The sequence below is a fragment of the Mustela putorius genome, unplaced genomic scaffold (assembly GCF_011764305.1).
Source record: "Mustela putorius furo isolate JIRA1106 unplaced genomic scaffold, ASM1176430v1.1 tig00000461_pilon_pilon_pilon, whole genome shotgun sequence".
Classification (NCBI taxonomy): domain Eukaryota; kingdom Metazoa; phylum Chordata; class Mammalia; order Carnivora; family Mustelidae; genus Mustela; species Mustela putorius.
The window spans coordinates 3,157,050-3,171,504 of NW_025421390.1; the positions used below are offsets into that span (position 1 = coordinate 3,157,050).

General features: G+C 37.3%; 1 protein-coding gene across 11 annotated transcripts in view; it reads right to left on the reverse strand.

Moving 5' to 3' along the window:
- Positions 1-14,455, reverse strand: part of LOC101680049 (SET domain bifurcated histone lysine methyltransferase 2) — a 92,585-nt gene that overhangs the window by 38,289 nt on the left and 39,841 nt on the right. For 10 of the 11 annotated variants that reach the window (XM_045080596.1, XM_045080593.1, XM_045080598.1 and 7 more), the window contains 6 exons: positions 8,905-9,021; positions 8,001-8,170; positions 5,721-5,937; positions 4,897-4,996; positions 3,405-3,498; positions 478-815 (listed from right to left, as the gene is read on the reverse strand). In XM_045080596.1, the coding sequence (XP_044936531.1) occupies positions 478-815; positions 3,405-3,498; positions 4,897-4,996; positions 5,721-5,937; positions 8,001-8,170; positions 8,905-9,021 (1,036 nt within the window). The remainder of the gene's footprint in view (positions 1-477; positions 816-3,404; positions 3,499-4,896; positions 4,997-5,720; positions 5,938-8,000; positions 8,171-8,904; positions 9,022-14,455) is intronic. The other variant, XM_045080599.1, reaches the window with a different exon arrangement.

Consider the following 14,455-nt stretch of genomic DNA (forward strand, 5'->3'; position numbering starts at 1 on the left):
TGGCTCTCCAGACATGTTTGGCAATAGTACAAAAGCAGTCAAAGTGGAAGAAAGAACAGCAGTTGGGGGACAGAAGAAAGTAAAGGATTCTATTTCTTGTTAACCAAGTATCCTCCTAACTAGGGGGAAAAGAAACAGACCACCTAGCAAGGAAAAGCTCTTTGTTTTTAAAGATTTTCTGACCTCAGGTGGGCAGGGTGGGGGGTGGGAGGGGAATAATGGGTATTAAGGAGAGCACCTGTGATGCGCACAAGGTTTTGTATGTAAGTGACAAATGACCAAGTTGAGAATAATACTGCACTGTATGTTAACTAACTGTAATTTAAATAAAAATTTGAAAAAGAAGATTTTCCAACTTCAGAATCTTTTTCTCTTCTGATGGCAAGTGAACTACATATGATTGCACATAAATTTCAAACCATTCAAAGTAGCACAGAAAAAATGTTTAGAAATGTGAATCTCAGCCCATATACTCACGTTAAGGAAGCGGCCCACGTTCCCTTCTTTTGTGGCATCCAATAAAAACATGTTCCCTTTATTGAACTTCTTTAGAGAATCAGGTGAAATATTTTTGGTTTCACTTGGGAACTCTTTTTCACAAAAGACTTGATGATTTTGATATGCTGGAGTTTCTCCTTGGGGCTTTTGCATTTGAGCCTTGAGCTCCTTTGTAATATTCAGTTTATCCAATGTGGTTGCTTGGTTACATCTGCCCCCTGATGGAGTCTCTTCTCTACATTTAGTTATATCTATCACTTCTGATTCAATCAGCAGATTGTCTTCAAAGTCTTTAACTTGGTAGGAGCTTGAATCCTCTAATAAATATTTTGGAAGGAAGTGTCAGCAAATATATTTGGCTGATCAATAGTCCTGTGATTAACATACTAATTAAAAGCTAGTTGCTTTAATTATTACTAATCTTACAATATGAGGGTAGACATTACTCCAATTTTACAAATGAAAACTTTGAGCCTTTGAGAGGGTAAGAGATTCACCTGAACTGTAATATAATAAGTGGCGTAAGAAACCCAGAAGAGTCTCAAATGTTTGAGAAATGTCTGGTTCCAGGTCTGCCTTCTTCCTACTACCTTTTTACTAATGTACCTATTGCCTCCTGTCACTACTATATTTAATCTCTACTCCTCATTAACTGACTTACCTCTCTTCAACCCTGGAATCTGCATTTGAGTATATTCTAAACACCTGAAACAGAGCAGGTGTTTAGGGAAGTACTCTAGGCCTTTAGGACACCAATGAAAGGCCTGAGAAGACCCTCTTGGCATCAACTTCAGCAAGTCCCAAGAGTAATAATACCTGTACTGCTATGGGTTTTGCACACATTAGTGAATAAAGGTTTTGCAAGATGACCATTCAATATTTATACCTTTACAAACAATAATACTTTAGAACAAGATGAACTGCCTTAACCATTTTTCTTATCCAATAACGGAAATAATTTTTTTAAATATTCAAAAGTGTGAATCCTTGTCAAATGGAATAAGTAAAATCATTTATTTTTAAAAAGTCACTTGTGCCACCTAACTTAGTGGCACAAAGAAATTGGAATTCTCTAAATGTTCTTGATCTAATCATTATTCTTACTGCCTGCTGTTTCTACATGTTCTCATATTTTAATTTTGGGTTACTCATGAATCATAGTAGTACATAACTGATTTCTGTAGTGCCTACTATATATAAATATATATACACATTGTAGCAATTAATGAAAACAACAAAAGAACCAAAAGCAAGAGTACTCATTATGACTCATATGCATTAAATGGTGAAGGAAATCAGAGTATGTCATACCAAAATATGCTTCCTTGACATAAGAATTATTTTAAGCTAAAAGTGATTAAGTAGCCTATGCAAAAAAAATTTCTTTGCCTTCCCCCACCTGTTTAAATTAGTACCTAAATTTACAAATATGTCCTCCCTCCTCCTACCAGGAAGGACAAAAGTTAGTCAACCAGAGACAGCTTTAGACCTTCATCAGGCTGGAAACCAAAGGAGAGGAATCTACATAATGAACCTCACTAATGAGCATTTATCCACTCAAGGTCCTTTTCCTTTGTCTTGTCATTCCTCTAAAAATTTATTGTTCTTTGGCAAAGATGCTAGATAAGCCAGAGTCCTTTTTTTTTTTTTTTTTAAGATTTTACTTTTGAGTAATCTTCACATCCAATTGGCCTTGAACTCACAACCCTGAGGATCCAGAGTCACATGTTCCACTGATTAAGCTAGTCAGGCACCCCTCTAAGCTACTTCTTTATGTTACTTATCTCTGAGTACTCCCATGTGTTATATGTGATACACATGCTAATGGTGATACCTAGTAATAAGTTTCTGCTTGTTTTTCTCTTGTCAGTCTGTCAGTCTAATTTATAAGGCCCCAGCTGGATAACTAAAATGGGTAGAAGAGGAGATTTTCCTCCCCTTTGGTGATAAAATAATTAAAATACATAAATGCCCTTTCTGATAGACCTTTTCTGTCAAATAGCTGCCCTGCTCCCCAGCCCCAATCTTTATCTTTTAAAACCAGGTGAGGAGTTGGGTATACAGAGGCAAAAATACTCTAAAGGAGAAGAGGTAATGGCTCAGTTATATCAGCAGTATCTTCCCCAGTGGGGGATATTATGAAAAGCAAAAGTATGAAAATCCAGGTTTGTCAAACTGTAACATAAACCACTACAAGACTGGTAACACTGAAAGACAGGCACTCAGAATAGCAATATTTTCACTGAGCATCCCTACAGCACTGTTGGCTGTGAAGTACTACAGAATGATGTATCTTAATTTTAAAGGAGCCCCTAAAAGAGTGAGGAAATGGCTGCTTTGGACAATGCTTCCAAAGCCACAGATAACACCGAGAACTATGCAGACTCAGAGCTGTCTACTCCACTTCTTCCTGCCATGCCTCAGAATCACTGTTGGCAAAAACAGATCAAGGGCTGGCAAACTTCTGCAAGGGGCCAAATAGTATTTTAGGCTTTGTGGGCCATCCAGTCTCTGTTGTGACTATTCAGTTCTGCTGATGTAATGTGAAAGTCATCAGAGATAATATGTAAATTAATGAAAGTGGCTATGCTCCAATAAAACTTTGTTTATGGACACGAAAACACAATTTCATATAATTCTTGTCACAAAATATTATTCATCTTATTTTTTTTTAAGTTATTTAAAAATGTAAAAATTATCTTAGCTCACAGGCCATACATAAACAGATGATAGGCCAGATTTGGTCCACAAATTATAGTGTGCCACCCTCTGATCCACCCAAGTAATAACTTTTATGACGAATGCAGCTTGTTTGTTCTAAGTTCAAGAAAATAAGCCACAGGTATTGAGCAAGATAGACAAAAAGGCACAAGAGGCAGGCTATCACAGAGTGAAACAAAGCCTACTTTTCATTTCCTCGGCTTTGGAGTTCAGAGGTACTTGGGTTGGTTTAAATCCATCATTATCTTCTGAGATGACAGACTCTGAGGAAGCAAATCCCTTAAAAGAGAACAGGTATGATGTCTTTACTTTTAGATCAGGATAAACAATTTAATGTAGCAGTTAGACCTCTTTTCATCAAGTGTCAGTCTTCATAAGCTGTAGCTACCATATTAGTTTTGGAAGACTCAAAGCTGATATAAGAAATCTCTGGAGTGATGGAGCCCTTTTGGCTGTGTTCTACTTCTGGGCACTCCAGTAAGCCACAAATTACAGATTTTATTTATCAAAACTGTCAAGACAGTCTTTAGGCATTAAAATTTAAAATAAACTTCAAAGACATCTGTCTGTATCCCTCAATTCTGATACCAGATTATAAATTCGGCTTCAACTATAAGGTATACAAAGATAAAAGCACACTTTGGCCAGTTTTTACTTCAAGGAGGTCAAAGGAGTTGCCGGTGTTTACAAGTTGTAGATACAGCAATCACTTTATATATTAATGATAACTTTTAAAAAGGTCATAAGTTTAACACCACACTTGGCACTCAACTATGTGTTTAATAAGTGTTGACCATTATTATTATTATTATTCAATTTACTTAAATAGTCAATATTTATTGAGCACTTGGGTGTCAAACACTATGCTACACCAAGTTTCTGAAGCTTCTCTCATTTAATCCTCTTAACTCTGAGACAGATAATATTCTCCACATTTTACAGATAAAGAAATGTAGACATGGACATGTGACCCAGGTAGAAAGCAGCAGAGCTGGAGTTCTATGTGGTCTAATGGACTAACCTTTTCATAATTATGTGATCTTGAAGAGGTACTTACTGTATGTACATCGCTAGGCAGAGGGCAAATATTGGCACATCACGTAGGGCAGAATTTTTATTTTTTTATCAACAAGCCCTACTGTGAACTACCTTTATGTCTTTCTTTGTTTTTTTTCCTGTATCTTTCACTGCTTCCAAGTTATAGTCTCTGGCTAATTTTTCTCAGTAGAGACTGAAAACTATACCTTCAGAAGTTATGTAGAATGGTGTGTTCTGGATGATTCTTTCATTAGACTTTCTCTTATGCCTCTCAACCTTATCTTCTTAACCTAAATTACTCCATCTTTTTCTTATTATGTATCACTCCCAACTCTGGAACATTCTAGCTTTTCTATAAATTCTCAGAACTAGACAGCTCTCAGTCTCAGTGGAACACATTGTCAGATCATGATCAACAGTCTCCTTATGTATCTAAGTTGGGAACAGGCCAATGACCCTGGAGGACACTAAGTAAATAAAACACGATCCTAATACTTCAACAGTATGTCCCTTCCAAAGTAATAAAAGAATTCCTACATATTACTAAATTATACAAACAACTGGAATTAAATAAAAGACAAAGTTGAAATCACAGTTAATGTTCTCATAAGGGGCCCATCTACATTTTGCAGTTTTTACCATCCTTTTCCCATTGCGTTGAATAATGGCTGTCTTCACTTTAGGACTTCTAATGACTGAATGATATTGAATTCTTGAAATATTGTTACATTTCATTTCTCTGAAAAGGAAAAACAGTTATTCTATATATCACTAAAAATTCTCTTTATTGGACCTTGAAATATAGGTATCACTGTTACAGAAGTATCCATTTAGAAATTAATCTAGTAACACCTATGCTTATCTCCCACTAAAGAAGGAAATATATTTTAGAGCCAATCATTTTTGAAGTATTTTTAAAAATGAATCTGTGAAAAGGATTGTGAATAAGATGACAGAAAATAAAAAGGACAGCAAAAGTTGTGACATCCATAAAGACTCTGATTAAAGGGATAAGTCTTGGGATGCCTGGGTGGCTCAGTTGGTTAAGCAGCTGCCTTCGGCTCGGGTCATGATCCCGGCGTCCTGGGATCGAGTCCCACATCGGGCTCCATGCTCCGCGGGGGGCCTGCTTCTCCCTCTGCCTCTGCCTGCCTCTCTGTCTGCCTGTGCTCGCTGTCTCTCTGACAAATAAATAAATAAAATCTTTAAAAAAAAAAAAAAAAGGGATAAGTCTTTTAAAAGTAAAACTACACAAATAGGACACTGAGGAGATAAATATGTTGGCTAGTTTTTAAAATATAAGCATTCTAGATTTTTCAGAGTTAAACTTAACAACTGTGAAGCAAGTTGATATATAGGAGATACATAGGAGTAGTGGGGGCAGGGGAAGTCAGAAACAAAAGGAACCATTCTTGTTCAATAATATAGATCAATCTTGACTGGGTTCATAGTATCTTACTTACATAACAGGCTCTTTTAAATTATTACTGAACGTAGGCAGATATTCCTCAGTCTCAGCACTTTTGTGTGTTTCCAGTTCTAATGGGATAACTTCAACCTCACAATCTGCAGCTTCTATTTTCCTCTTTTTTGAAAACATATTTTTCATAATATTCTCTTCTTTTCCATTTTCACCAATAGCATTAGGTTTCTCAGTGTTAGATCTGCTGAGTAATCTTCCTAAAAGAAAAAAAGTAAGAGTTTATTAAGAAAAAAAATAATAAAATTGCTAAACAATAAAAGAACATCTCCATTCTGCTCCATTACTAAAGATCTCTGTGAAATGTACCATATTTCTATAATGAAAATAAATACATTAACTCACCCTAGGAAACTCTTGTAAGAAACAATAAATAAAAGACCACTAAGTGACTTCCTATCTTCCAGTATACGAAAAAACACTGGCCATATAAAAAAAAAAAGGCATTTGGGGCGCCTGGGTGGCTCAGTGGGTTAAAACCTCTGCCTTAGGCTCAGAGTCCTGGGATCGAGCCCCACATCGGACTCTGCTCAGCAGGGAGCCTGCTTCCACCTCTCTCTCTGCCTACCTCTGCCTACTTGTGATCTCTCTCTCTCTGTCAAATAAATAAATAAAATATTAAAATAAATAAATAAATAAATGAAAAAAGGCATTTGTCTGTTCTGATATAAAATGAAGGGCGGCCCATAGGGAGCTCCACTCTTAACATCGCAGCTTTTGTGTCTAGTTAAAATATCTAGTTAAGGGGCGCCTGGGTGGCTCAGTGGGTTAAAGCCTCTGCCTTCGGCTCAGGTCATGATCCCAGGGTCCTGGGATTGAGCCCTGCATCGGGCTCTTTGCTCAGCAGGAAGCCTGCTCTCCTCCCTTCTGCCTGCCTCTCTGCCTACTTGTGATCTCTGTCAAATAAATAAATAAAATCTTAAAAAAAAAAAAAGTCTAATTAAAATGCTTTATCAGTTAAAACTTGTATTTTTTTAAGGCTCCTGGGTGGCTCAGTCAATTAAATATCTGCCTTCAGCTCAGGTCCTGATTCCGGGGTCCTGGCATCAAGCCCCATGTTGGGCTCCCTGCTCAGTAAGGAGTCTGCTTCTCCCTCTTCCTCTGCCGCTTTCCATTCCCCCACCATCCCCACTCCTGCTTTCTCTCAAATAAAATCTTTTTAAAAAACCTGTATTTTTTAATAAAGTGACCTATGTAAATGTAAGGCAATTGTGCCTATTGCTCTCATATTAAGTTCTAGTGTAATATTAAAACTTAAAGTTTATGCATTTTCTTTTAAGGGACTCAAAACTATAGTTACCAAGTCAAAATCAGCAGCTAGATTAGAGAGGTACCTTAAGTACATTTTCTAGTAATGAGGACAAAACTAATGATACTTCCTGGACACCATGTGGCTCCTTATAAGGCAGCTGACTCTCATCAAAGAGTGATTTTTAGAAATATGAGAGATTAATGTGTAGGCAAATTGTGTAGTATGTGGATCCAAATGTGGCTGTTATGAATTATACTAATTCTTGCTTTCACTGAAGTGAATCTGGAATTTCAGATGAGGATGGCTGTGGTTGCTCTGGTCTCTGCTGCCTTCCTGCCAAGACTTGGTCCAGCATAATTCCTTCAGACTGGTTCCAGAGCCATGTATCCTCAACCTTTCTCATTTCATGGTACACACAGGGAGTGAGGCTTTTTTGCCTGATACTCCAGGGTAAATGGCTGAGACTACTGCAACTGATGTTTCTGGCCGAGGGGTTGTGACCAGAAAAAATCAGTAATGGCACAACCATAAAACACTGGTTGGGAAGCTTTGCTTAGAGATGGGCAACTTGAGTCCCTGAAATGGAGGGAGCTGCTTAAAGTCACTGCCTGAATCATCTTGTGCAGGTATTTATTACAGACTTAACTTGTTAAATTCTAACAGTTCAAATTATTGAACAAGATCATCTTTGGTTGATAATCTTTACCTTAGGAAGTCAGTCATTTAGCTTTCTTATTCAAAAAGTCTTAACTTATCCCAAAGCATCTATAGCGATGGAGAGAAAAAAAAATGCCTCACATAATAACCCAAGTTTTATCTCTGAGCCTTTTGTTTTTTCTGGAATACCCAGTATCTCCTCATCTGCGAGTGCTCGATTTCCCAGTCACCTGCCCTCCTCTGATGCTCCTCCTCTATATTGTTGCTCCTGTCCTTGCTATAAGATTTAGTAAAATGGAGATTCAGAAATGCAGATCTTACTATAGTAATTTGAATAATTAACCTTTGCTTTACCTGAATAAATGCAAACAAATGTCCCTCTGTCAATGTCATCTAGGCAGCGTACTCCCCATCCCTTCTTCTCAGTTTTGAACACCTGTAGCCTCACTTGAGGTCCATGCTGGACAACTCGGTTTTGACACATTCGCCGATTACACTTGCATAACAGGCTGCATTCATAAATGCTGTCAATAAAATATGCAAGAAAAAAATAAATCAGATATCCTAAATTAAAAGCAAAAGCAGTTTATACTGCTACCTCACTAATACTTAGGACAGGAGGCAGACTAAGTGTGAAGCCTCCCCAAGCTACGCTGCCTGGATTCTCATCATAGCTTTGGATGAGTTATCAATTTCCCATTTTCTAAAATTGGGATATATAATAGTACCTATGTTGTAGGGTTGTTTCACGATTAAATGAGTCAGTATTTACAAGGGGCTTACGGCAATGCCTGGCACATAATAAATGTTAGCTTTTTTTAAATGTCTAGTAATGTCTGGGAAAGGAATATCTAAAAAGAAAGCTTTTCCATTTCTCTGTATTTTTTAATAACAACAATTTTGAAAGTTTGAAAATTCCCAATTCTTAGATGAGCTTTGCAAATTCTATTTCTCAGTGGGGAAAGAGCTTCCCAAAGTAGTCTAACCCTAGAGGGTAAGAGCTAGACTCAAAGCAGATGGGTGTTTAAGTACACATTTACCCTGTGTGTGCTCTCTGACTTCCATTTCTTTCTTTCTTTTTCTTTTCTGACTTCTATTTCCAAGAACAATATATAAATTTGGTTTTTTATTCCTTAATATATATTTTTGGTATAAAAAATTAATATTTAATGATATCTATAAGACTACAGACCACAACAATAAAGTACCCACCTTCAAAAATACAAACACCCTGCAATAAATCCTCAAGGTATCTTACCCAGTAGGTATTTGTCTCTGTAGTCTTTTATATTTATATCCAGTGGTTATTTTATTACTTGACAAGGGGCAAGTCCTGGCATTCCTTGCGGTCAGTTGAAGACATGCACATTTTGTTCTAAAAGGAAAGCAATGGATCAAGAAGTTAGAATAAAAAAGCACCAACTTAAGTAAAGAGAGTCTTGATAAAAATGTAAATAATATAGTAAAGAATGTAATTGTATTTAGAATAGTCACTTAGCTCATGGACAGTTGGACTTCTTCCCTAAAGAAGAGATCTCTTTAAAGGACAAAAACTGGGGCGCCTGGTTGGTGTAAGTCCTTAAGTGTCTGCCTTCGGCTCAGGTCATGATCCCAGGGTCCTGGGATCAAGTCTGCTTCTCCCTCTGACCCTCTTCCTTCTCATGCTCTCTCTTTCTCTCTCTCAAATAAATAAAATCTTAAGAAAAAAAAAAAAAAGATGGCAATGTAGGAAGACCCTGAACTCACCCCCTCCATGAACATACTATATCTACCTAATTATAGAGCAATGCCTCCTGAAGAATAAGGGCTGACTGAGAAGCTTCTGCACACACACACACACACACAAAAGACAGACCACAGAGAGAGAGAGAGAGACAGAGACACAGTAACGAAGGGAACCCCCACCACCTCTGACACTTTGAACTGCAATGAGGAGCGACTGTTGAGCAGATCTGTCTACCCTGGAGCACAGAAAAAAAGCTGTGGCTTAAAATGACAACTAGAATATAAAGGAACTAGCCCTAGACCCCTGCCATTTGGCAGGGGAGCAGCTGCTGGAATCCTGTCTGGGTTATGAGGCTGGCAAGCACCACAGTTTACGTTTCCTCTCCACCTTGATAGCACAGATCAGAGTACGGTCTGGATGTCTTAGTCCACCTGCGACCTCAGCAGGGCACAGAAAAAAGCCTGTTTAAAAGAGCTACTAGAATACAAAGGACTCAACCCTAGAACTATGCAAAATGGGGGGAGAGCTGCTGAAACTCACTCCAAGTCAGAGGGGCTGGTGAACACCACGGTTGATATTCCCCCTCTCCCTTGATACTGCAGACAGGGAAAAGGTCCAGGTACCCTCGTGGGTCTATCACTGCAGTGAACTCTGGGCCCCTAACCCATACCAGCCCTAGCCATCCCATCAAAGCAGCCCCAGTACAGCACACAAAGCACACACTTAATACAGCTCCAGCCATCTCTCAAGGTGTGTCAAGATGACACAGGTGCAAAGTATCCTAGAACAGCCCAGGCTCATAACACCTTGGCTCCGGATGATGTCTGCGCATCCCTGGTGCATAGTATCCTAGAACATCCTGACTCATGCCCTGCCTCAGCCATTGCTACGCTACCAGAGCTCTCCTGAATAAAGAACTATGGGGACCCCTGGCCTCATATCCACTTAACCTTCAGCTGTACTCACAGGGTTCCCCCTCTGTAAAGAGCCCTGGGACCATTACAGCCCATACCCACTTCAGATTCAGCTATCTGGCCAATGTCCTACATGCACTGAGAGCCCGAGGACAGCTCATCCCGCACCAACTTCAGCTTCAGGCATCCCACTAAAACAGCCCCAGCACAGGGTCCCCTGCGGCCTCTAGCCCACAACAGCCAGCCACAGCTCCTGTGAGCCAGCCAGTCACCAGGTACATAGTCTCCATAGACATAACCATGCAAAGATCATTTCTTCTAGTTTAGGAGAAGCAAACATGCTGCCTAATTCATAGAAATAAAGACAGAAAGTCAAGCAAAATGAGGAAACAGGAACATGCTCCAAACAAAGAACTACACAAAACCTTAGAAAGTAAACTAAATGAAATGGATATAAGCAATATCCTGACAGAGTTCAAAGTAACGATCATGAAGATGTTTACCAGATTGCAGAGAAGACTGGGTGAACTCAGTGAAAACTGCATCAAAGAGATAGAAAATATGAAAAAGAATCAGTCAGAGTTGAAGAATATAACTGAATTGAAAACTACACTAGAGGGAATCAATAGATTAGGGGATGCAGAAGAACATATTAGCAATCTGGAGGATAGGGTAATGGAAACTACCCAAGCTGATTAATGACAAGATAACAGAATTTTTAAAAAGGAGGATAGGTTAAGGGACCTTTTGGACAGTATCAAGTGAACAAACATCTGAATTATAAACGTCCTGCAATCAGAAGAGAGAAAGAGGTAGAAAACTTATTTGAAGAAGTAACAGCTCAATATTTCCCTAATCTAGAGAAGGAAACAGACATCTGGGCTGAGAAAGTACAGAAAGTTCCAAACAAGATGAATCTGTAGAGATACACACCATGACATATAATAATTAAAATGTCAAAGATTAAAGATAGAATTTTAAAAAGCAACAAGAGAGAAGCAATTAATAACATACAAAGGAAACCTAATAATACAATCAGCTGGTTTTTAGCAAAAACTTAAGAATAAAAAATGTGTTTAAAGAATAAAATCCACAAACAAGAATACTCTATCTGGCAAGATTATCATTCAGAACTGAGTGAGAGAGAAAGATTTTTCCAGACAAACAAGTTAAAGGGTTTATCACTATCAAACTGACCTTTCAAGAAATGTTAGTGACTTCTTGAAGTGGAAAAGAAAAGGCCATTAGAGGAAAATTATGAAAGGGGACTCACAAAATTAAAAGATATAAAATATGACAACATAGATATAAAATGAGGGAGAGGGAAGTTAAAATAAAGCTCATTTATAGTGTGTTCAAACTTGAGACCATGAGCTTAATATAGACTGTTATACACTTAGGATGTTATATGTCATGATTTTATTTATTTTAGAGGGAGTGAGACAATGAGTGTGGAGGGAGGGGCAGAGGAACTGGGAAAAATTATATTCCCCATTGAGTAGGGAGACTGACGCGGGCTCATTCCCAGGACCCTGAGAACATGACCTGAGCTGAAGGCAGTTGCTTAACTGACTAAGCCACCCAGGTACCCCTAAGGAAGTTATATATAAACCTCGTGGTAACCACAAACCAAAAACCTAGAACAGAGACACGAAAGAGAAAGAGAAAGAAAGCCAAGCCTAACTCTAAAGAAAGTAATCAACCGTAAGGAAAGAGAATAAGAGAAGAAAAAAGGAATGGAAAAGAACTACAAAAACAATTAACAAAATGGCAATAAGTACATGCCTATTAATAATTATGTTAAATACAAATAGACCAAATGCTTCAATCAAAAGATAAGACAGGGGCCTAGGTGGCCTAGTCAGTTAAGGATCGATTCTTGATTTTGGCTCAGTTCATGGTCTCAGGATTGTAAGACCCAGCCCAATGTAAGGCTCTTTGCTGGGTATGGCGCCTGCTTAAGATACTCTCTCTCCTTCTGCTTCTGCCTCTGCCCCTCCCCTCCCTCTCTAAAAAACAAAAACAAAAACAAAACAAAACCACAAAAACAGAGCAAAATCAAAAAAACCAAGACCCATCTATATGCAGCCTACAAGAAAGAGACTTACTACAGACCTAAAGATACATACAGACTGAAAGTGAAGAGATGGAAAAAGATATTCCAAGCAAATGGAAGTGAAAAACAAACAAACAAACCTGCAGTAGCAATACTTGTATCAGACAGAATAGACTTCAAAACAAAGACTGTATTAAGAGACAAAGAAGTGCATTATATAATGACAAATGGATGAATCTAACAACAGGATATAGCACTGTTCAGTATCTAAGCACCCAACACTGGAGCAACTAAATGTATAAAGCAAATTTTAACAGACACCAGGGGAGAAACTAACAGTAATACAATAATAGTAGAGGACTTTAACATTTTCTTTACACTAATGGATAGGTCATCCAGGCAGAAAATCAGTAATGAAACAGTGTCTTTGAACAGTAGACTGGATGGACTTGAAATATACATACAGAACACTCCAGCCAAAAACAAGAGAATACACATTGTTTTGAAGAGCACATGGAACATTCCACATGACAGGTCATATATCCCAACAAATGAGTCTTAATAAACTTAAGACTGAAATCATATCAAGCATCTTTTCTGACAAAATGGAATGAAATCAGAAATCAATTAAAAGAAAAAAAGTGGAAAAATCATAAACATGTGGAGGTTAAACAACATGCTACTAGACAACAACCAATGGGCCAATGAAAAAATCAAAGAGAAAATTAAAAAATACCTCTAAGCAAATGAAACACAAATGGTCTAAAATTTTTGGCATGCAGCAAAAGCAGATTTAAGAGGGAAATATATACTAACCTCAAAAAAATAAGAAAAATCTCAAGCAATCTAAACTTACACCTAAAGGAAGTAGATAAAGAACAAGACTCAAAATTAGTAGAGGAAAGGAAATAAAAAAGATCAGAGCAGAAATAAATGTAACAGAGAACAAGGAAAAAAAATAGAAAATATTAATGAAACCAAAGCCTGGTTTTTGATAAGAAAAAAAAATTGATAAACCTTTAGTCAGATTCATCAAAAAAAGGGAGAGAGGATTCAAATAAATAAAATCAGAAATGAAAGCAGTTAAGTAATAACTGACACCATAGAAATACAAAGGATTATAAGAGATGAGATTACTATGAAAAATTACAAGCCAACAAATTAGACAATGTAGAAGAAATCGATAAATTCACAAAAATAATTTTCCATAAGTATCAAGAAAAAATAGAATAAATGATTACTAGTAACAAAACTGAATTGTAAATCAAAAACTCCATTTAAAAAGAGTTAATATTAAACATTTAAAGAAGAGTTAATACCTATTCTCAAACTATTCCAAAAAATAGAAGAGGAAGGAAAACATCCAAATACATTCTACGAGGCATTATCTAGGTATCAAAACCAGATAAGGATATTAGGAAAAAAGAAAACAACGGAGCAATGTAGCTAATGAACATATATGCAAAAATCCTCAACAAAAGATTAGCAAACCAAATTCAACAATATACTACAAAGATCATTCACCATGGTCAAGTGGGATTTATTCCTGGATGCAAAGATGGCTCAATATATGCAATTAATCAACATGATACTCTATATTAACAAAAGGAAGGACAAAAATCATTGGATCATCTCAATAGATTCACAAAAGGCATTTGACAAAATTCAACATCATTCGTGATTGAAAAAACAAAAAAAAACCCCACTCTCAACATAGTGGGATTAGAGGGGTCATGCTGCAATATAATAAAGGCCATGAGTGAATAACTGACAAACCCACAGCTAACATCATACTCAATGGTGTAAAACTGAGAGTTTTTCCTCTAAGATCAGGCACAAGACAAGGATGTCCATTCTCACCACTTTTATGCAACATAATACTGGAAGTCCTACCCACAGCAATCAGACAAGAAAAAGAAAGAAGAGGCATTCAAATTGGTAAGAAAGAAGTAGAATTGTCGTTATTTGCAGATGACATGATACTATATACAGAAGACCCTAAAGATTCCACCAAAAAACTACTAGAACTAATAAATGAATTTAGTAAGGTTACAGGATACAAAATCCATGTAGAGAAATCTATTGCATTTTTCTACATGAAGCAATAGGAAGG